The sequence below is a fragment of the Oncorhynchus kisutch genome, unplaced genomic scaffold, assembly GCF_002021735.2.
Source record: "Oncorhynchus kisutch isolate 150728-3 unplaced genomic scaffold, Okis_V2 Okis05a-Okis16b_hom, whole genome shotgun sequence".
NCBI lineage: Eukaryota > Metazoa > Chordata > Actinopteri > Salmoniformes > Salmonidae > Oncorhynchus > Oncorhynchus kisutch.
The window spans coordinates 6,254,056-6,276,484 of NW_022261982.1; the positions used below are offsets into that span (position 1 = coordinate 6,254,056).

At 48.0% G+C, this 22,429-nt stretch overlaps 1 protein-coding gene across 3 annotated transcripts; it reads left to right on the forward strand.

Moving 5' to 3' along the window:
- The first annotated feature begins 279 nt into the window (after nt 1-279).
- LOC109881805 (cullin-4A-like) lies at nt 280-21,392 on the forward strand. Of its 3 annotated transcripts, none has more exons than XM_031813397.1 (19): nt 280-918; nt 1,517-1,632; nt 2,695-2,798; nt 5,642-5,711; nt 5,815-5,888; nt 6,163-6,325; nt 6,908-6,997; nt 7,111-7,193; nt 7,351-7,418; nt 8,073-8,191; nt 8,501-8,693; nt 9,128-9,343; nt 11,362-11,447; nt 14,565-14,672; nt 16,241-16,354; nt 16,809-16,914; nt 18,076-18,248; nt 18,799-18,862; nt 18,985-19,394. In XM_031813397.1, the coding sequence occupies exons 1-19, from the start codon at nt 777-779 to the stop codon at nt 19,023-19,025; spliced, it is 2,130 nt and encodes a 709-aa protein (XP_031669257.1). In that variant the 5' UTR covers nt 280-776; the 3' UTR covers nt 19,026-19,394. The 3 variants fall into 3 exon arrangements, with proteins under 3 accessions (XP_031669257.1, XP_031669256.1, XP_031669255.1); XM_031813395.1 differs by lacking the exons at nt 18,799-18,862; nt 18,985-19,394 and adding exons at nt 19,401-19,553; nt 20,612-21,392 and having other exon boundaries at nt 282-918; XM_031813396.1 differs by having other exon boundaries at nt 18,799-19,394.
- Nucleotides 21,393-22,429: the final 1,037 nt, after the last annotated feature.

Here is a 22,429-nt window from a genome sequence, read left to right on the forward strand (position 1 = left end):
CACCAATTTATTCCATGATCATATTCCATCATATTTCATGATGAGTCTACATTTGAATAAGAGTTTTATGGGTTATTGCTTGTACCTAAAATCCTTTTACATCATGCAAAATCGACAAAAGTCGATGAATTTCACTGAAGTAATTGAAAAGGAAATGTAATTGGAATAGGAAATGTAATTGGGACCCTTTAAAGATGAACTCTTGTAAAAAACTAAAAAAAGTCAAAATAATGTTGAAGTTTCAAACATCACACCGGTAGAATGTGAATCTCCCAAGATGCACTTGTCAAGGGGTGTAGGAAGCCATTTTGTTATGTTTGCTATGTGGCTAGCGCCACATCTCCAGCGGTAGCATAATGATGGATAATTTGAGATTGAATATAGCTTTTAATTTGTTTCACACATGGAAGTCTGAAATATATAACATTTAATATTTGCCTAATTTTAATACGGGCCAGGGAGGGGCGCAGTGGATATACTAAATTGTTTGTTTCGCTAACTAAACTAGGCTAGCTAACGCGTTAGCATACTTCAACGAAATCAATTTTTCAGTTGTTCGGTTCATCCAAAAGTTTCCCTGAGTTTTATGGCTTTGGTCTAGGTATCTACTTTTGTTCAAGTGAGGGATCGGACTAAGTGGTGCATCGTACATGAATTAAGAAACAGGGTCAGAGTTGTATAATCCAACTTTAGGCTCGTTTGAGAGGACGAGTAGAAGTGCCGCTAACGTTAGCTAACAACTCTTCACAACAACGGCCCTCTGCATTAATCTAATAATGGCAGAAGACATACGACAGGACAAGAAAGCCAACTTCTCTGCTCTGACGGAGCACAACAACAACGGAGTGACAAAGATTTCTGGCCTGGCCTCCAACAAAACTGGCGCCTCCAAGAAATTAGTCATTAAAAATTTCAAAGGTAACGCGTGCTGAATAGCTAGTTAACGTTAGCTAGCTTGCTACACGTTATTTAGCTGTTTTGCCTGATTATCAACTATATGTTAGTAATTGGCTAACTAGTTAACTCTACTTATGTAATTGCCATAATGCCATAATTGGCAGCGTAACTAAAGTTCATATTTGAAAGTTGTCCATGATGGCCAGCTGGGTAGCCTAGGAAGTTTTTAGACCAAGTTAGCTTGTGACATATTTGAAGCAATTGATAGCCATGGCATGTAAACAACAGAATATTCCGTTGCGACCTGACCCTGGAAATATTGCTCAACTCTGGTTACGTCTTCTAGCTAACTTTACCAAGCTAATGACATTCTGGCAGAATAAATATATATTTTTTGCATTCTATTACAATTTTGACATTTGTTGACTCTGTCCCTGTCAGATGTTTACAAATGGTTGAACATGCAAACAATAGTCAACTGTTTACAAACAATATTCTCCTTGTTTACAAATTAACTTTACATTTCTCCTCATTTAAATGAGGTACCCAGCTAGAGGCTGGGTCTGTCTAACCATTTTGCTATGCCTTGGTGTGGCGTGACTCTGTTGTGTGTTCCCAGACAGGCCAAAGCTAGCGGACAACTACACTGAGGACACCTGGCTGAAGCTGAGGGATGCGGTAGGAGCCATCCAGAACAGCACCTCCATCAAGTACAACCTAGAGGAACTCTACCAGGTCAGGCCTAAAGCATCAAACACACAGTTGCACTTTCAGGACATGAAACACATAGTTTGTGGAGAGCTTACAGCCCTTATTGACCTTTCTAAAACATGGGCCTAGTTCATGTGTCCAACGGGCCTTGATGACATGTCTATATCCAAGTCCCAGTGTTTCCATGTGAATAATATGTACCGAAATTGGCACTTTTATTGTCTTCATCTGTATGACACCATTACCCCAGCTGTCTTGTCATGTGACCTGTGGGTCGCCCTTTGCTGTTTGTATCTGTGTACCATTACTCCAGCTGTCTTATCATGTGACCTGCTGGTTGCCCTTTACTGTCTGTATCTGTGTACCATTACTCCAGCTGTCTTGGTCATGTGACCTGCTTGTTGCCCTAGCCAGTCTGGGTTGGTGGTGCAAACTGACACCCTATTCCCTATGTGGTGTACTATTTAGGGTATAGGGTGCCATTTGGGACGTTACCCGATTCCAACGGGCAGCAGAGATCGGTCCTAAGACACTATGCCTCTCTAGTCTCAAATTATTGGAGAGGAGAGCTGCTCTATGCCAGCCAGCAGGTTCTGTAGCTCACATCAGCAGTCAGTATACCCAACCACTGTGCTGACCAGTCACCAGCCTGTTGACATGGCTAACCCTATCACTCTGACCAGTCACCAGCCTGTTGACTTGGCTAACCCTATCACTCTGACCAGTCACCAGCCTGTTGACTTGGCTAACCCTATCACTCTGACCAGTCACCAGCCTGTTGACTTGGCTAACCCTATCACTCTGACCAGTCACCAGCCTGTTGACATGGCTAACCCTATCACTCTGACCAGTCACCAGCCTGTTGACATGGCTAACCCTATCACTCTGACCAGTCACCAGCCTGTTGACTTGGCTAACCCTATCACTCTGACCAGTCACCAGCCTGTTGACTTGGCTAATCCAACCACTCTGACCAGTCACCAGCCTGTTGACTTGGCTAATCCTGTCTTGTAACTTTTCCAAGGAGGGATGACTTACAGAATTGAGGAATACTTAGTATGTTGACCTCCGTCTCCTCTGTTTCAGGCGGTGGAGAACCTGTGTTCCTATAAAGTCTCCCCCACACTGTACAAGCAGCTCCGTCAGGTCTGTGAGGACCATGTCCAGGCCCAGATACATCAGTTCAGAGAATATCCTTTACACTGTGTGTGTGTCTTTGCGTGTGAAAGTGTGCTCCTATATGTTTTGCCAGTGCGTAATGTGTGTGGATGTTTATTAAAGCCTGTTTGACAGGTAGCCTAGGCGGCAGGGTAGCCTAGTGGTTAGAGCGTTGGACCTAGTAACCGAAAGGTTGCAAGTTCGAATCCCCGAGCTGACAAGGTACAAATCTGTTGTTCTGCCCCACTGTTCCTAGGCCGTCATTGAAAATAAGAATTTGTTCTTAACTGACTTGCCTAGTAAAATAAAGGTAAAATAAAATAAAAAAATTCAAGTCTATTTGATGAGAACATCTGTAATTTATGAAGCAGCATGACAGTGGCTCCTCTGAGGAGATACGCTTGTTTTGTAACATTATTATTATGTTTTTTAATAGTTGCTTTGTGTTGCTGCACCTTGTGTTTCTTGGCTATTTACATAGTTTTGTTCACATGCTACGTTGTTTTTCAATGTTTTGTATTTGCTTCAACTACCAGTGAAGACGTCCGCTACTAGTCAGACTAGTCTACTGTGTTATAAACTGGCTGGTTCCAGCCCTGAATGCTGATTGGCTGACAGTCGTGGTATATCAGACCGTATACCACAAAACATTTTGTACGGCTCTTATTACGTTGGTAACCAGTTTATAGTAAGCAATAAGGTACCTTGGGGGTTTGGGGTATATGGCCAATATACCATGGCTAAGGGCTGTGTCCAGGCACTCTGCGTTGTGCTTAAGAACAGCCCTTAGCCGTGGTATATTGGCCATATACCACACCTCCTCAGTCCTTATTGCATAAATATCTCACAGGCACACTGTCACAGACCACTCCGGTGGCTGGAATACCATCATTGCCACAATAACCTTGGCCTGGGTCTCCCTGATAACACCAGCTGATCTGGTTAGTTGTGACTGGGGGGCTTCAAGGAACCTGGCAGCCTCCTGTTATAGAGCTCTATGTCTTCTCAGTGGGCCGCTGTGTAGTAGTGTCTCTGTACCAGCTGTGTAGTAGTGTCTCTGTACCAGCTGTGTAGTAGTGTCTCTGTACCAGCTGTGTGGTAGTGTCTCTGTACCAGCTGTGTGTAGTAGATGTCTCTGTACCAGCTGTGTAGTAGATGTCTCTGTACCAGCTGTGTGTAGTAGATGTCTCTGTACCAGCTGTGTAGTAGTGTCTCTGTACCAGCTGTGTGTAGTAGATGTCTCTGTACCAGCTGTATGTCTTCTCAGTGGGCCGCTGTGTAGTAGTGTCTCTGTACCAGCTGTGTAGTAGTGTCTCTGTACCAGCTGTGTGGTAGTGTCTCTGTACCGGCTGTGTGGTAGTGTCTCTGTACCAGCTGTGTAGTAGTGTCTCTGTACCAGCTGTGTGTAGTAGATGTCTCTGTACCAGCTGTGTGTAGTAGATGTCTCTGTACCAGCTGTGTGTAATAGTGTCTCTGTACCAGCTGTGTGTAATAGTGTCTCTGTACCGGCTGTGTAATAGTGTCTCTGTACCAGCTGTGTAATAGTGTCTCTGTACCAGCTGTATGTCTTCTCAGTGGGCCGCTGTGTAGTAGTGTCTCTGTACCAGCTGTGTAGTAGTGTCTCTGTACCAGCTGTGTGGTAGTGTCTCTGTACCAGCTGTGTAGTAGTGTCTCTGTACCAGCTGTGTGTAGTAGATGTCTCTGTACCAGCTGTGTGTAATAGTGTCTCTGTACCAGCTGTGTGTAATAGTGTCTCTGTACCGGCTGTGTAATAGTGTCTCTGTACCAGCTGTGTGTAGTAGATGTCTCTGTACCAGCTGTGTAGTAGATGTCTCTGTACCAGCTGTATGTCTTCTCAGTGGGCCGCTGTGTAGTAGTGTCTCTGTACCAGCTGTGTAGTAGTGTCTCTGTACCAGCTGTGTGGTAGTGTCTCTGTACCAGCTGTGTGGTAGTGTCTCTGTACCAGCTGTGTAGTAGTGTCTCTGTACCAGCTGTGTGTAGTAGATGTCTCTGTACCAGCTGTGTGTAGTAGATGTCTCTGTACCAGCTGTGTGTAATAGTGTCTCTGTACCAGCTGTGTGTAATAGTGTCTCTGTACCGGCTGTGTAATAGTGTCTCTGTACCAGCTGTGTAATAGTGTCTCTGTACCAGCTGTGTGTCTTCTCAGCGGGCCGCTGTGTAGTAGTGTCTCTGTACCAGCTGTGTAGTAGTGTCTCTGTACCAGCTGTGTAGTAGTGTCTCTGTACCAGCTGTGTAGTAGTGTCTCTGTACCAGCTGTGTAGTAGTGTCTCTGTACCAGCTGTGTAGTAGTGTCTCTGTACCAGCTGTGTGTAGTAGATGTCTCTGTACCAGCTGTGTGTAGTAGATGTCTCTGTACCAGCTGTGTGTAGTAGATGTCTCTGTACCAGCTGTGTGTAGTAGATGTCTCTGTACCACTATGTTTGACATGTTGTTCATTTAGCAGACACCTCTCATCCAGAGATACTTACAGGAGCATTTATGTTTACGGTGCTTTGCTTAATGCCACAGACATGTTTTTCACCTAGTCGGCTTGGGGTTTCGAACCAGCAACCTTTCGTTTACTGGCCCCACTCTCCTAACCGTTAGGCTACCTGCCGCCCAGGGGGCACCTTGGACCTCTTCAGCCAGCTAGCTGCACACAGCGACACGCTGCTTGGACTGATGGCAAATAAGAAAAACAATGGACATCCCTGTAATGGGGATCTCTATAAACTACACCGTTTGTAGTCATCAGAAGGTTGTCATGTTTTTTTAACCACAACCTGGTGCGAGTCGAGGCCCCGTCCAAAGAGAGAGTGTTTGACTGTTGTGTTTTGATTGAATTGAGGCCCGGTCCTTAACCGTAGCGCCTCACAGAGTCCCTGGACAGCCTGTCTTTCCTGAAGAGGATGAACCGATGTTGGCAGGACCACTGCAGACAGACGGTTAGTCAGACAGCCTTTATCATGAGACATTTATTCTGTCTGAAATGTATGTTATATAATGAGTCTAACGTAAGTGTGTCATGTGTAACCTGGGTTACTGCAGATCATGATCCGGAGTATCTTTCTGTTCCTGGATCGTACCTACGTGCTCCAGAACTCCCTGCTCCCCTCCATCTGGTAAGAGCCCCGTCCAGTAGCTATTAGGAAAAACACAAACATTCATCCATTCTCAGTGGCAAACGGTCTTTTCCTGTTCTGAGATGGTGATCGTTTCTTTCTGTCCTCTGACAGAGACCGTGTCAGAAATGGAACCCTATTCACTACTTAGTGCACTACCTTTGACTAGGTCCTCGTTGGGCTAAAAGAGTTCCCCATGTAGGAAGTAGGGTGTCATTTGGGATGCAGAACGTTACTGTTCACCGTCCACCGTGACTGTGTGTGTGTTCCACAGGGATACCGGGCTGGAACTCTTCCGGAACCACATCGTGAGCGACGGGGCTGTCCAGAAGCGCACGGTCGACGGGATCCTGGAACAGATCGAACGCGAACGCAACGGAGAGACAGTGGACCGCAGCCTTCTCCGCAGCCTACTGGGCATGCTCTCAGACCTGCAGGTGATTGGTCAATATGCTTCATAAGTCTTGTCTTACCATTTGGCCAATGAACCAATCAAGTCAAAGCAGTCATTTGCGAGTCATACGAGTGCATTTTCTTAGCAGTGTAGAACTATTGTTCCATAGGCAGATGGTATGTAGATTCTCTGATCTTCTGGTATCATCTATTGTCTCTCTCCTCAGGTCTCTGTAGATTCTCTGATCTGGTATCATCTATTGTGTCTCTCCTCAGGTCTCTGTAGATTCTCTGATCTGGTATCATCTATTGTCTCTCTTCTCAGGTCTCTGTAGATTCTCTGATCTTCTGGTATCATCTATTGTCTCTCTTCTCAGGTCTCTGTACATTCTCTGATCTGGTATCATCTATTGTCTCTCTTCTCAGGTCTCTGTAGATTCTCTGATCTCCTGGTATCATCTATTGTCTCTCTCCTCAGGTCTCTGTAGATTCTCTGATCTGGTATCATCTATTGTGTCTCTCCTCAGGTCTCTGTAGATTCTCTGATCTGGTATCATCTATTGTCTCTCTTCTCAGGTCTCTGTAGATTCTCTGATCTCCTGGTGTCATCTATTGTCTCTCCTCAGGTGTATAAAGAGTCGTTTGAGGAGCGTTTTTTGATGGAGACTGACAGACTGTACGCTGCAGAGGGACAGAGGCTGATGCAGGAACGAGACGTGAGTGACAGCCGTCAACCAAATGCTTTAATTCAATATTATGACCATGCCCCTATATAGCTAGCATACCTGGCTTTCCCCTAGTGACGGTCATAAGTGACGTGTGTGTCCAGGTGCCGGAGTACCTGCATCATGTGGCTCGTCGGTTGGAAGAAGAGAACGATCGTGTCATCAGCTACCTCGACCAGAGCACTCAGTAAGACCCGCCTCTTCCTCCACACCCCTTAGACTGACAGGCCTGTGCTCCAATCAGAGTACACTAGATCATCTCACAGATTTGAACCACTTTACTTTCTCTTCCACCTCCTCCTCCATCTGTGTTGATCATCTCTCTCTCTGTTTGTATTCAACAGGAAGCCACTTATCTCTAATGTAGAGAAGCAGCTGCTTGGAGAACACATGACGGCCATCTTACAGAAAGGTATCTATCAGCAGTATGTGATATTGACAACCCTCAAGGTCTCTGTATTGTTAGACGGTAACCAGGTGATACTGACCCCCCTCCAGGTCTCAGTATTCTGTTAGACGGTAACCAGGTGATACTGACCCTCTCCTCCAGGTCTCAGTATTCTGTTAGACGGTAACCAGGTGATACTGACCCTCCTCCAGGTCTCAGTATTCTGTTAGACGGTAACCGGGTGATATTGACCCCCTCCTCCAGGTCTCAGTATTCTGTTAGACGGTAACCAGGTGATACTGACCCTCTCCTCCAGGTCTCAGTATTCTGTTAGACGGTAACCGGGTGATATTGACCCCCTCCTCCAGGTCTCAGTATTCTGTTAGACGGTAACAAGGTGATACTGACCCTCTCCTCCAGGTCTCAGTATTCTGTTAGACGGTAACCAGGTGATACTGACCCTCCTCCAGGTCTCAGTATTCTGTTAGACGGTAACCAGGTGATACTGACCCCCTCCTCCAGGTCTCAGTATTCTGTTAGATGGTAACCAGGTGATACTGACCCTCTCCTCCAGGTCTCAGTATTCTGTTAGATGGTAACCAGGTGATACTGACCCTCTCCTCCAGGTCTCAGTATTCTGTTAGACGGTAACCGGGTGATACTGACCCTCTCCTCCAGGTCTCAGTATTCTGTTAGACGGTAACCGGGTGATGGAGCTGGCTCTGCTTTACCAGCTCTTCAGTAAGGTGAAGGGAGGACTCCCCACTCTGCTGCAGCACTGGAGAGACTACATCAAGGTACGCTCTCTGGCTCTCTCTCGCTCTGTCTCTCTCTCGCTCTGTCTCTCTCTCGCTCTGTCTCTCTCGCTCTGTCTCTCTCGCTCTCTGCCTCTCTCGCTCTCTGCCTCTCTCGCTCTCTGCCTCTCTCTCGCGCTCTCTGCCTCTCTCGCGCTCTCTGCCTCTCTCTCGCGCTCTCTGCCTCTCTCTCGCGCTCTCTGCCTCTCTCTCGCGCTCTCTGCCTCTCTCTCGCGCTCTCTGCCTCTCTCTCGCGCTCTCACTCAGAAACACTTCTATTGATTCCAGTCTCACTGAGATGTCTCCTAACAGAGTTTTGGTGGTGAGATTGTGGGCACCCCGGAGAAGGATAAGGACATGGTTCAAGACCTGTTGGACTTTAAGGATAAGATGGACAACGTGGCCCAGGGCTGTTTCAACAGAAACGAGAGCTTCATCAACGCTATGAAGGAGGCCTTTGAAGCTTTCATCAACAACAGACCCAACAAACCTGCTGAACTCATCGGTGAGGACAAGACCGCTGTGTGTGTGTGTGCAAAGAGTCAGGGCAGGAGATATTTAAAGGCACCTGGAATCTTAAAACGATGCGCCATTGCTTAAAATACCAGTCAGAGGTTCCACGCCAGTTAGGAGTGTTTCCTAACTAATATAACTATAACTAACTAATATGAGTGTTTCCTAACTAATATAACTATAACTAACTAATATAACTAATATGAGTGTTTCCTAACTAATATAGCTATAACTAACTAATATAACTAATATGAGTTTCCTAACTAATATAACTATAACTAACTAATATAACTAATGAGTGTTTCCTAACTAATATAACTAACTAATGGGTGTTTCCTAACTAATATAACTATAACTAACTAATATAACTAATATGAGTGTTTGCTGTATGTTTTATCTAACTGGCGGTGTCCTATCTCTGCACAGCGAAGTACGTGGACTGTAAGTTGAGGGCGGGCAACAAGGAAGCTACCGAGGAGGAGATGGAGAGAATTCTGGACAAGATCATGATCATCTTCCGCTTCATCCACGGGAAGGATGTGTTCGAGGCCTTTTATAAGAAGGACCTGGCCAAACGCCTGCTGGTGGGGAAGAGTGCCTCCGTGGACGCTGAGAAGTCCATGCTGTCCAAACTCAAACACGGTAAGCTGTCCAAACATGGTAAGCTGTCCAAACTCAAACACGGTATGATGACAGGAGATACAATGCATCTCCAAAATCACAACTTTGTCACCATCACATGTTATGGTATCTGTTGTAGCGGGCTTTGTCTGTGGGTAGGGACTTAAAACTAGCTTTTTGGTCTAGCAGTTTTATTACCAGACAAAATATATATATTTTTTTAAACGAATGAGCATGCTTTGTAATGTTTCAGAAACAAATGAGCATGCTTTGTAATGTTTCGGAAACAAACGTATTACTAGTAAGAAGTGATGTGGTATAGGGCTAATCATTTTTAACAAACTTTTTTTTTTGACCAAAACATCACAGATGAGACATGTTCAGCTGCCCCTTTAAGGGCGGCATGTTACCGTGACAACGGTCCTCAATAGTCCTCTCTACCCACCAACATGGCTGGTGATATAGACCTCTACCCACCAACATGGCTGGTGTAATAGACTTCTTTACCCACCAACATGGCTGGTGTAATAGACCTCTCTACCCACCAACATGGCTGGTGTAATAGACCTCTCTACCCACCAACATGGCTGGTGTAATAGACCTCTCTACCCACCAACATGGCTGGTGTAATAGACCTCTCTACCCACCAACATGGCTGGTGTAATAGACCTCTCTACCCACCAACATGGCTGGTGTAATAGACCTCTCTACCCACCAACATGGCTGGTGTAATAGACCTCTCTACCCACCAACATGGCTGGTGTAATAGACCTCTCTACCCACCAACATGGCTGGTGTAATAGACCTCTCTACCCACCAACATGGCTGGTGTAATAGACCTCTTTACCCACCAACATGGCTGGTGTAATAGACCTCTACCCGCCAACATGGCTGGTGTAATAGACCTCTCTACCCACCAACATGGCTGGTGTAATAGACCTCTCTACCCACCAACATGGCTGGTGATATAGACCTCTACCCACCAACATGGCTGGTGAAATAGACCTCTCTACCCACCTACATGGCTGGTGTAATAGTCCTCTCTACCCACCAACATGGCTGGTGATACAGACCTCTCTACCCACCTACATGGCTGGTGATATAGACCTCTCTACCCACCTACATGGCTGGTGATATAGACCTCTCTACCCACCAACATGGCTGGTGATATAGACCTCTCTACCCACCAACATGGCTGGTGATATAGACCTCTCTACCCACCTACATGGCTGGTGATATAGACCTCTACCCACCTACATGGCTGGTGATATTGACCTCTACCCACCAACATGGCTGGTGATATAGACCTCTCTACCCACCAACATGGCTGGTGATATAGACCTCTCTACCCACCAACATGGCTGGTGAAATAGACCTCTCTACCCACCAACATGGCTGGTGAAATAGACCTCTCTACCCACCAACATGGCTGGTGAAATAGTCCTCTCTACCCACCAACATGGCTGGTGATATAGTCCTCTCTACCCACCAATGTCAAAATCTACCCGCATTTGGCGAGTGTGTTTATTTTAGGCCCTGTGTTCGTGATGTCAAATGTCCTCCGGCAGATGTTGATTGTTGCCTCAGCAGTGAAGTTGGCCCATCGGTGGTTTGTCACTGCCTCTGGTGTGTGACTGTAGAAACACCACCACAGTTACCAGGTCATGCAATGTGTTTTAAGCAGTATGGCCCATAGGAGGTGTGGAATATGGCCAATACACCACGGCTAAGGGCTGTTCTTAAGCATGACTCAACACGGAGTGCCTGGATACAGCCCTTAGCCGTGGTATATTGGCCATATACCACAAACCCCCAAGGTTCCTTATTGCTATTATAAACTGGTAACAAACATAATTAGAGCAGTAAAAATGTATGTTTTATCATACCTGTGGTATATGATCTGATATACCCTGGCTGTCAGCCAATCAGCATTCAGCACTCGAACCACCCAGCTTATAATACTCTATAATACTCTATAAAAACTTGTGAACAGAAAGTGGGTGTGATGGTTTGTGACTTCCTGCTTCCTGTCCCTGCAGAGTGTGGAGCGGCCTTCACCAGTAAGCTGGAGGGGATGTTTAAGGACATGGAGCTCTCCAAAGACGTTATGATCCAGTTCAAGCAGGTGAACACAGACTCCTCGATGTCACTGAAGTACTTACTGTAGTATACCACCAGTGAATCATAGATGCCATCTGACTTGAGGCCATGTTGTCGTCACTCCTCCGTGACGCTCGTCCCTCAACCAATCTGTCTTGTAGGACGTGGAACTCGTATTTTTGGTTGGTCACTAGTGCCGTGACTTTCAGCTGTGGAGCTGTTGTCGCTAGCTAGCTTACTGACATGGCTACAGTTGAAGTCGGGAAGTTTACATACACGGAGGTTGGAGTCATTACAACTTGTTTTTCAACCACTCCACACATTTCTTGTTAACCAACTAGTTTTGGCAAGTTGATTAGGACATCTAATTTGTGCATCACACAAGTTATTTTTCCAACAATTGTATACAGACGGATTATTTCACTTTTTAATTCACTATCACAATTCCAGTGGGTCAGAAGTTTACATACACTAAGTTGACTGTGCCTTTAAACAGCTTGGAAAATTATGTCATGGCTTTAGAAGCTTCTGATAGGCTAATTGACATCATTTGAGTCAATTGGAGGTTTCCCTGTGGATGTATTTCAAGGCCTACCTTCAAACTAAGTGCCTCTTTGCTTGACATCATGGGAAAATCAAAAGAAATCAGCCAAGACCTCAGAAAAAAATAATTGTAGACCTCCAAGTCTGGTTTATCCTTGTGAGCAATTTCCAAACACCTGAAGGTACCACGTTCATCTGTACAAACAATAGTATGCAAGTATTAACAACATGGGACCGGGCAGCCGTCATACCACTCAGGAAGAAGATGCGTTCTGTCTCCTAGAGATGAACGCACTTTTGTGTGAAAAGTGCAAATCAATCCCACAACAACAGCAAAGGACCTTGTGAAGATGCCGGAGGAAACGGGTACAAAAGTATCTATATCCACAGTAAAACAAGTCCTATATCAACATAACCTGAAAGGCTGCTCAGCAAGGAAGAAGCCACTGCTCCAAAACCGCCATAAAAAAGCCAGACTACGGTTTGCAACTGCACATGGGGACAAAGATCGTACTTTTTGGAAAAATGTAATCTGGTCTTATGAAACACAAATCGAACTGTTTGGCCATAATGACCATCGTTATGTTTGGAGGAAAAATAGGGAGGCTTGCAAGCCGAAGAACACCATCCCAACTGTAAAGCACGGGGGTGGCAGCATCATGTTGTGGGGGTGCTTTGCTGCAGGAGGGACTGGTTCGCTTTACAAAATCGATGGCGTCATGAGGTTGGAAAATTATGTGGATATATTGAAGCAACATCTCAAGACATCAGTCAGGAAGTTAAAGCTTGGTCGCAAATGGGTCTTCCAAATGGACAATGACCCCAAGCATACTTCCAAAGTTGTGGCAAAATGGCTTAAGGACAACAAAGTCTAGGTATTGGAGTGACCATCACAAAGCCCTGACCTCAATCCTATAGAAAATTTGTGGGCAGAACTGAAAAAGCATGTGCGAGCAAGGAGGCCTACAAACCTGACTCAGTTACACCAGCTCTGTCAGGAGGAATGGGCCAAAATTCATCCAACTTATTGTGAGAAGCTTGTGGAAGGCTACCCAAAACATTTGACCCAAGTTAAACAATTTAAAGTCAATGCTACCAAATACTAATTGAGTGTATGTAAACTTCTGACCCACTGGGAATGTGATGAAAGAAATAAAAGCTGAATAAATCACTCTGCTATTATTCTGACATTTCACATTCTTAAAATAACCTAGGACAGAGAATTTTTACTAGGATTATATGTCAGGAATTGTGAAAAACCAAATTTAAATATATTTGGCTATGGTGTTGTGTAAACCTCCGACTTCAACTGTGTGTGTGTCAGCTGTACAACTGAATGCATTCAACTGAAATGTGTCTTCTACATTTAACCCAACCCCTCTGCATCAGAGGGGGGGGGCTGCCTTAATCGACATCAACGTCAATCAGCATTTTGTTAGTTTAGATTAATTCGGACAGTTTTGTGGCAGAAGTGGGATTCAGCAGATGTCGCCTTGGTAACGCCTTCTCATGTTAGACAGCTTATTGTAGCTAAACTGCTTTGGAGCTATCCCATTAGCTTATTGTAGCTAAACTGCTTTGGAGCTATCCCATTAGCTTATTGTAGCTAAACTGCTTTGGAGCTATCCCATTAGCTTATTGTAGCTAAACTGCTTTGGAGCTATCCCATTAGCTTATTGTAGCTAAACTGCTTTGGAGCTATCCCATTAGCTTATTGTAGCTAAACTGCTTTGGAGCTATCCCATTAGCTTATTGTAGCTAAACTGCTTTGGAGCTATCCCATTAGCTTATTGTAGCTAAACTGCTTTGGAGCTATCCCATTAGCTTATTGTAGCTAAACTGCTTTGGAGCTATCCCATTAGCTTATTGTAGCTAAACTGCTTTGGAGCTATCCCATTAGCTTATTGTAGCTAAACTGCTTTGGAGCTATCCCATTAGCCTTTTGCGAGATAAGAGACAGATCTGTGCAGTCACAAACAACGCTCTATCAGATGTAAGAACATGCGATGACAAAAGATGGCAATCAATGGTTGAAACGGGTTCATACCAATATGGGAAGATAAAGGACACAAACAACTGAGCAATATTACTACTGTAATATATTGATTTACCACAGAAAATCATGTATAACATCTCTACCAATTGGGGTAAGTCCAATGATGTGTTTACATTTTGTTCCCAGATGGATTCAAATGATCTTGAATTAAGGAATACTCCATTTACACCATTTGCCAAGAAATGAAGGATTTGATTGTCTCGCACAACAGGACATTAATGTATTTTATTCCAGTATTGATCAAGGTTGTGTCCACCAGTACATTAATGTTTTGAATCAGGTTGTGTCCACCAGTACATGAATGTATTGAATCGGGTTGTGTCCACCAGTACATGAATGTATTGAATCGGGTTGTGTCCACCAGTACATGAATGTATTGAATCGGGTTGTGTCCACCAGTACATGAATGTATTGAATCGGGTTGTGTCCACCAGTACATGAATGTATTGAATCGGGTTGTGTCCACCAGTACATGAATGTATTGAATCGGGTTGTGTCCACCAGTACATGAATGTATTGAATCGGGTTGTCTGTCTCCCCCAGTACACCCAGAACCAGAGTGAGCCCAGCCAGCTGGAGCTGACGGTCAACATCCTCACCATGGGCTACTGGCCCTCCTACACTCCTATGGAGGTCCACCTGCCCCCTGAGGTATGTCTGTCTGTGTGTGGTTGGGTGGTGTGTATGCTAGGCTTTATGACGCCTATATAAAGTTTATCTCACCCCCCTCCCTCCTCGCTCTTCACTCCCCCTCCCTCCTCGCTCTTCCCTCCCCCTCCCTCTTCCCTCCCCCTCCCTCCTCGCTCTTCCCTCCCCCTCCCTCCTCGCTCTTCCCTCCCCCTCCCTCCTCGCTCTTCCCTCCCCCTCCCTCCTCGCTCTTCACTCCCCCTCCCTCCTCGCTCTTCACTCCCCCTCCCTCCTCGCTCTTCCCCTCCCTCCTCGCTCTTCCCCTCGCTCTTCCCTCCCCCTCGCTCTTCCCCTCCCTCCTCGCTCTTCCCTCCTCCTCGCTCTTCCCTCCCCCTCGCTCTTCCCCTCCCTCCTCGCTCTTCCCTCCCCCTCCCTCCTCGCTCTTCCCTCCCCCTCCCTCCTCGCTCTTCCCTCCCCCTCCCTCCTCGCTCTTCCCTCCCCCTCCCTCCTCGCTCTTCCCTCCCCCTCCCTCCTCGCTCTTCCCCCCTCCCCTCCCTCGCTCTTCCCTCCCCCTCCCTCCTCGCTCTTCCCCCCTCCCTCCTCGCTCTTCCCCCCCCCCCTCCTCGCTCTTCCCCCCCCCCCTCCTCGCTCTTCCCCCCCCTCCTCGCTCTTCCCCCCCCTCCTCGCTCTTCCCCCCCTCCTCGCTCTCCCCCCCCTCCTCGCTCTCTCCCCCCCCTCCTCGCTCTTCCCCCCTCCTCGCTCTTCCCCCCCTCCTCGCTCTCCATCCCCCTCCCTCGCTCTTCCCTCCCCCTCCCTCCCTCCTCGCTCTTCCCTCCCCCTCGCTCCCTCCTCGCTCTTCCCTCCCTCCTCGCTCTTCCCCCTCCCTCCCTCCCTCGCTCTTCCCCCCTCCCTCCCTCCTCGCTCTTCCCCCTCCCTCCCACCTCTCGCTTCCCCCCTCGCTCCCTCCTCGCTCTTCCCTCCCCCTCGCTCCCTCCTCGCTCTTCCCTCCCCCTCGCTCCCTCCTCGCTCTTCCCTCCCCCTCCCTCCCTCCTCGCTCTTCCCCCTCCCTCCCTCCCTCCTCGCTCTTCCCTCCCCCTCCCTCCCTCCTCGCTCTTCCCTCCCCCTCCCTCCCTCCTCGCTCTTCCCTCCCCCTCCCTCCCTCCTCGCTCTTCCCTCCCTCCCTCTTCGCTCTTCCCTCCCCCTCCCTCCCTCTTCGCTCTTCCCTCCCCCTCCCTCCCTCTTCGCTCTTCCCTCCCCCTCCCTCCCTTTTCGCTCTTCCCTCCCCCTCCCTCCCTTTTCGCTCTTCCCTCCCCCTCCCTCCCTCCCTCCTCGCTCTTCCCTCCCCCTCCCTCCCTCCCTCCTCGCTCTTCCCTCCCCCTCCCTCCCTCCTCGCTCTTCCCCTCCCCCTCCCTCCCTCCTCGCTCTTCCCCTCCCCCTCCCTCCCTCCTCGCTCTTCCCCCCCCCTCCCTCCCTCCTCGCTCTTCCCCCCCCCCTCCCTCCCTCCTCGCTCTTCCCCCCCCTCCCTCCCTCCTCGCTCTTCCCCCTCCCTCCCTCCTCGCTCTTCCCTCCCCCTCCCTCCTCACTCTTCCCAGATGGTGAAGCTCCAGGAGGTATTCAAGCTGTTCTATCTGGGGAAACACAGTGGCAGGAAGCTCCAGTGGCAGCCCACCCTGGGCCATGCTGTTCTGAAGACTGAGTTTAAAGAGGTGAGACTGAAAGGTTTCCCTTGAACAGTGCTTCTCCGGTCCTCAAATACCCTCAAAGTTAAATATGCTGGGATACAATAGGAATGGTGAGGACCAGAGCAACACTGTCCTAGAAGATGGGCGGCGTTCTTTGTAATGTCACATTTCTCATGCGTCTTTTACCAAGGAGCTGCAGGTGTCTGTTCCAGACGTGTCTCTAACTGTGTCTGTCTACAGGGTAAGAAGGAGCTGCAGGTGTCTGTTCCAGACGTGTCTCTAACTGTGTCTGTCTACAGGGTAAGAAGGAGCTGCAGGTGTCTGTTCCAGACGTGTCTCTGTGTGTCTGTCTACAGGGTAAGAAGGAGCTGCAGGTGTCTCTGTTCCAGACGTGTCTCTAACTGTGTCTGTCTACAGGGTAAGAAGGAGCTGCAGGTGTCTCTGTTCCAGACGTGTCTCTAACTGTGTCTGTCTACAGGGTAAGAAGGAGCTGCAGGTGTCTCTGTTCCAGACGTTGGTGCTGTTGATGTTCAATGAGGGGGAGGAGTTCAGCGTGGAGGAGATCAAATCAGCCACTGGCATAGGTACAGCTTCTCCCTCTGTCTTCATAGGTACAGCTTCTCCCTCTGTCTGTCTGACTGTCTTCATAGGCACAGCTTGTCTGTCTGACTGTCTGTCTTCATAGGTACAGCTTCTCTGTCTGTCTGCGTGTCTGTCTGTCTTCATAGGTACAAAGGTGTACATTAATTTTCTCTGGTCCTTTCCTTAGATTAATCTAACTACTCTGCTTATTAATCTCTAGTTTAGATTGATTCTGATCCCCTTCAGCCAATGCCAATGGCTACAACTGGTGTTACTGGGCTCCGACACAATGAAAAAGACATTACAGACTGATTTTACAATGTACCAACATTTACACATTACCATGTAGTCTTGTTTGTCATTGTAACCAGAGGGCTAATATTAATACTATGCATGCCAGTCTCTCTTGGCTGAGAGTTGAGGAAACACTGACTGCATTACTTCTTGTTTTTATAAAAACACATTGTGTTGGAAATTCCAAATTGTTTGCTTCGTCAACTTACACCAGACATGCCACCAGGGGTCTTTTCAGAGTCCCCAGGTCCAGAACAAATGAGAAGTACAGTATTATACAGAGCCATGACTGCATGGAACTCTTCTGTCTTATGGAGAGCAAGTGGACGGCAAAACCAACAAATTAAGCAACGGCACCTCCCCATGTGACCTCGAGCAATACGCTCTTTTGTGGTTATGAAACAATTCTGGGCTCTTATTTCTGCTCATGAAACCAACACTTGTTGCGTTTGATTTTTTGTTCAGTGTCGAAAAGAAAAAAAAGTACAGGACTTTGAGAGCGGCCCTGCGGTACACCACACTTTACATGTTTGGCATTAGAGAAGGTTCTATTAGATTGCCATATCATAGGTATTTCTCAACAACAGGTTAGGGTCAATAATATCAAAGGCTGCACTGAATTCTAACAGTACAGCTCCTGCAGTCTTATCCATTTCTTTTAAGCAGTCATCAGTGATTCGTGTCAATGCCGTCCGTACATGTTGAGTGCCCTTCTAATCACCTCGATCTCTCTTCTACATTAATCTCATTGCGTATTTGGGGTAAATAACATTTTGGCTCATTCATGAAATGCATGTAATTTTTCCAATTGAACTTGATGTATGTGGAAGTAGTAGTAACCGTGATCTGTGTCCCCGTTCCGTCCCCAGAGGAGGGTGAGTTGAGGCGTACCCTGCAGTCTCTGGCCTGTGGGAAGGCGCGCGTCCTCAATAAGAGTCCCCGGGGGAAGGACATAGAAGACGGAGACCGCTTCAACTTCAACAACGACTTCAGACACAAACTGTTCCGCATCAAGATCAACCAGATTCAGATGAAGGAAACGGTAGGGTTAACACCGGTCTCTGTGAAGGAAACGGTGGGGTTAACACCTCTGTCTCTGTGAAGGAAACGGTGGGGTTAACACCTCTCTCTCTGTGAAGGAAACGGTAGGGTTAACACCTCTCTCTCTGTGAAGGAAACGGTAGGGTTAACACCTCTCTGTCTCTGTGAAGGAAACGGTAGGGTTAACACCTCTCTGTCTCTGTGAAGGAAACGGTAGGGTTAACACTGGTCTCTGTGAAGGAAACGGTACATTGTCACGTCTGTGCCTGCCTGTTGAACAGAAAGGAGTGCTGACTCTAATCATTGTCTGTTATATCAGACTAATTCATCCATATAATGGTGCTTTCCACTGAGGGTTGACACTCCAGGTTCCCGTCAGTTAAATCTTATTGCCTAAGTTTTGAGTTCCTCCCTTGCCCATCATTGGAGGAAGTGTGGCCATCATGCATTCACACAGTCAATGACTCGAGTTGGAGTCATTTTTATTCAGGAAGTGAAACGTTCACAGAAAATAAATGGTGAATTACAGTTGTGTTGATGTGTGTGTCCAGGTAGAGGAGCAGGTGACCACCACAGAGCGTGTGTTGATGTTTCTGTGTGTCTGTGTGTGTCCAGGTAGAGGAGCAGGTGACCACCACAGAGCGTGTGTTGATGTTTCTGTGTGTCTGTGTGTGTCCAGGTAGAGGAGCAGGTGACCACCACAGACAGAGCGTGTGTTGATGTTTCTGTGTGTCCAGGTAGAGGAGCAGGTGACCACCACAGACAGAGCGTGTGTTGATGTTTCTGTGTGTCCAGGTAGAGGAGCAGGTGACCACCACAGACAGAGCGTGTGTTGATGTTTCTGTGTGTCCAGGTAGAGGAGCAGGTGACCACCACAGACAGAGCGTGTGTTGATGTTTCTGTGTGTCCAGGTAGAGGAGCAGGTGACCACCACAGACAGAGCGTGTGTTGATGTTTCTGTGTGTCCAGGTAGAGGAGCAGGTGACCACCACAGACAGAGCGTGTGTTGATGTTTCTGTGTGTCCAGGTAGAGGAGCAGGTGACCACCACAGACAGAGCGTGTGTTGATGTTTCTGTGTGTCCAGGTAGAGGAGCAGGTGACCACCACAGACAGAGCGTGTGTTGATGTTTCTGTGTGTCTGTGTGTGTCCAGGTAGAGGAGCAGGTGAGCACCACAGAGCGTGTGTTTCAGGACAGACAGTACCAGATCGACGCGGCCGTTGTCCGCATCATGAAGATGAGGAAAACCCTGGGCCACAACCTGTTGGTGTCAGAACTATACAACCAGCTCAAGTTCCCCGTCAAGGTACTCTTTCATTTTCACTCTCTCTCTCTCATTGCTTTTGTTCTTTTTTCCTACCCTGAAATATATAGTCACATCAGTCATTCACATCAAGTAAACTGCACTGTACACCCTCAGCGCTAAGCTGCATACCCTTCAGTGTCATTCCTCCGTGTGTTCTCTCTCCTGTCATTCCTCTGTGTGTTCTCTCTCCTGTCATTCCTCTGTGTGTTCTCTCTCCTGTCATTCCTCTGTGTGTTCTCTCTCCTCTGTCATTCCTCTGTGTGTTCTCTCTCCTGTCATTCCTGTGTGTTCTCTCTCCTCTGTGTGTTCTCTCTCCTCTGTCATTCCTCTGTGTGTTCTCTCTCCTCTGTGTGTTCTCTCTCCTCTGTGTGTTCTCTCTCCTGTCATTCCTCTGTGTTCTCTCTCCTCTGTGTGTTCTCTCTCCTCTGTGTGTTCTCTCTCCTCTGTGTGTTCTCTCTCCTCTGTGTGTTCTCTCTCCTCTGTGTGTTCTCTCTCCTCTGTGTGTTCTCTCTTCTCTGTCATTCCTCTGTGTGTTCTCTCCTCTGTGTGTTCTCTCTCCTCTGTGTGTTCTCTCTCCTCTGTGTGTTCTCTCTCCTCTGTGTTCTCTCTCCTCTGTGTGTTCTCTCTCCTGTCATTCCTCTGTGTTCTCTCTCCTCTGTCATTCCTCTGTGTGTTCTCTCCTCTGTGTGTTCTCTCTCCTCTGTGTGTTCTCTCTCCTCTGTGTGTTCTCTCTCCTCTGTGTTCTCTCTCCTCTGTGTGTTCTCTCTCCTCTGTGTTCTCTCTCCTCTGTGTGTTCTCTCTCCTGTCATTCCTCTGTGTTCTCTCTCCTCTGTCATTCCTCTGTGTGTTCTCTCCTCTGTGTGTTCTCTCTCCTCTGTGTGTTCTCTCTCCTCTGTGTTCTCTCTCCTCTGTGTGTTCTCTCTCCTGTCATTCCTCTGTGTTCTCTCTCCTCTGTGTGTTCTCTCTCCTCTGTGTTCTCTCTCCTCTGTGTTCTCTCTCCTCTGTCATTCCTCTGTGTTCTCTCTCCTCTGTCATTCCTTTGTGTGTTCTCTCCTCAGCCTGGAGACCTGAAGAAGCGGATTGAGTCGCTGATTGACAGAGACTACATGGAGAGAGACAAGGAGAGTCCCAACCAGTACCACTATGTGGCCTGAGGGGGGCGCCACCTCCATCCTCCAACCCTCCGGTGCCCTGCCAGTGGGCTCAGCGAGTCAGAATCAGCTGGCCCTGATATAGCCCCATCTCTCCTTGAACTGCCCCACCCCCTCACCGCCCCCCCCTGCTTCTGGGGCCAGTCTGGAGGCCAGAGCCCAACCTGGACCAACACCAGCCCAGCCAACACCACCCTCATTGGGGGACTCAGAGCAGGCTGGGTCCTGGGGCTGGAGGAGTCTGTCTGGTGGGTGGAAGGCCGGCCGGCACACATCATCCGCTGACGACGCTAACAACGAGAACAATGTAGCACTTTCTCAAATGTGTTGTTTTGGGAGGAGGGGGGGGGGGGGGGGTCTGTCCACATCTATCTGTCTCAGTCTCAGTTCCACTGTAGTTTAGCTCCTGTTGATTATTCAGGGTTTTTCTGTGAGGTAACATAACATGTACCGGCCTGGGCTAACACTGTGGCAGTGTTGTCAGACAGGGTACAGGAACAGGTTGGGGGGGTTCACATGGATACCGATTACAAGGAGTGACGAGGGGAGGGATGCTTTTGGGTCGGGGGACACTCTCTCCTGTATTTTGACCAACACTTTCCACGCTCTGAATTTTGTAGACCAGATTGTATTCTTTGTAAGAGAGAGAAAGGAAACATGAATAAATTGATATTTAATGAAGAGTTCATTCATGGTGTGAACATCAAATGGATTGAGTAGTTGTGTGTAACATAGTTGTGTGTCTGAGTAGTTGTGTGTGACTGAGTAGTTGTGTGTAACAGTGGTGTGACTGAGTAGTTGTGTGTAACATAGGGGTGTGACTGAGTAGTTGTGTGTAACATAGGGGTGTGACTGAGTAGTTGTGTGTAACATAGGGGTGTGACTGAGTAGTTGTGTGTAACATAGGGGTGACTGAGTAGTTGGTTGACCCTGTGAGAAGAAATCCTCGACTGAGTGTTCTCTGTTAATACTTTCAAATGTGTTCACCAACATGATGTTTCTGTGTGTCTATGGAGGGAGCTACAGGCTGACCGGGCATGGCTACAGGCTGACAGGGCATGGCTACAGGCTGACAGGGCATGGCTCTAGGCCAGGCTACAGGCTGACAGGGCATGGCTCTAGGCCAGGCTACAGGCTGACCGGGCATGGCTACAGGCTGACCGGGCATGGCTACAGGCTGACAGGGCATGGCTCTAGGCCAGGCTACAGGCTGACAGGGCATGGCTACAGGCTGACAGGGCATGGCTCTAGGCCAGGCTACAGGCTGACAGGGCATGACTCTAGGCCAGGCTACAGGCTGACCGGGCATGGCTACAGGCTGACCGGGCATGGCTACAGGCTGACAGGGCATGGCTACAGGCTGACAGGGCATGGCTACAGGCTGACAGGGCATGGCTACAGGCTGACAGGGCATGGCTACAGGCTGACAGGGCATGGCTCTAGGCCAGGCTACAGGCTGACAGGGCATGGCTCTAGGCCAGGCTACAGGCTGACAGGGCATGGCTCTAGGCCATGCTACGGCTGACAGGGCATGGCTCTAGGCCATGCTACGGCTCCAGGCCAGGCTATAGGTTGACAGGGCATGGCTCTAGGCCAGGCTGACAGGGCATGGCTCTAGGCCAGGCTGACGGGGCATACCTGTGAAGCGGAGTAATTCTGCCTGTGAAGTCATTCCTCAGAAACAAATGATCCTTGCTGTAGTAGGAGGAGTGTGATTGACCTGTG

Excerpts from the sequence above, each read along its gene's own strand:
- LOC109881805 (XM_031813395.1), top strand. The coding sequence starts at position 777 with ATGGCAGAAGACATACGACAGGACAAGAAAGCCAACTTCTCTGCTCTG. Across the intron at positions 14,673-16,240 it reads AGGTCCACCTGCCCCCTGAG|ATGGTGAAGCTCCAGGAGGT; the intron begins GTATGTCTGTCT and ends CACTCTTCCCAG. Across the intron at positions 16,355-16,808 it reads TGAAGACTGAGTTTAAAGAG|GGTAAGAAGGAGCTGCAGGT; the intron begins GTGAGACTGAAA and ends GTCTGTCTACAG.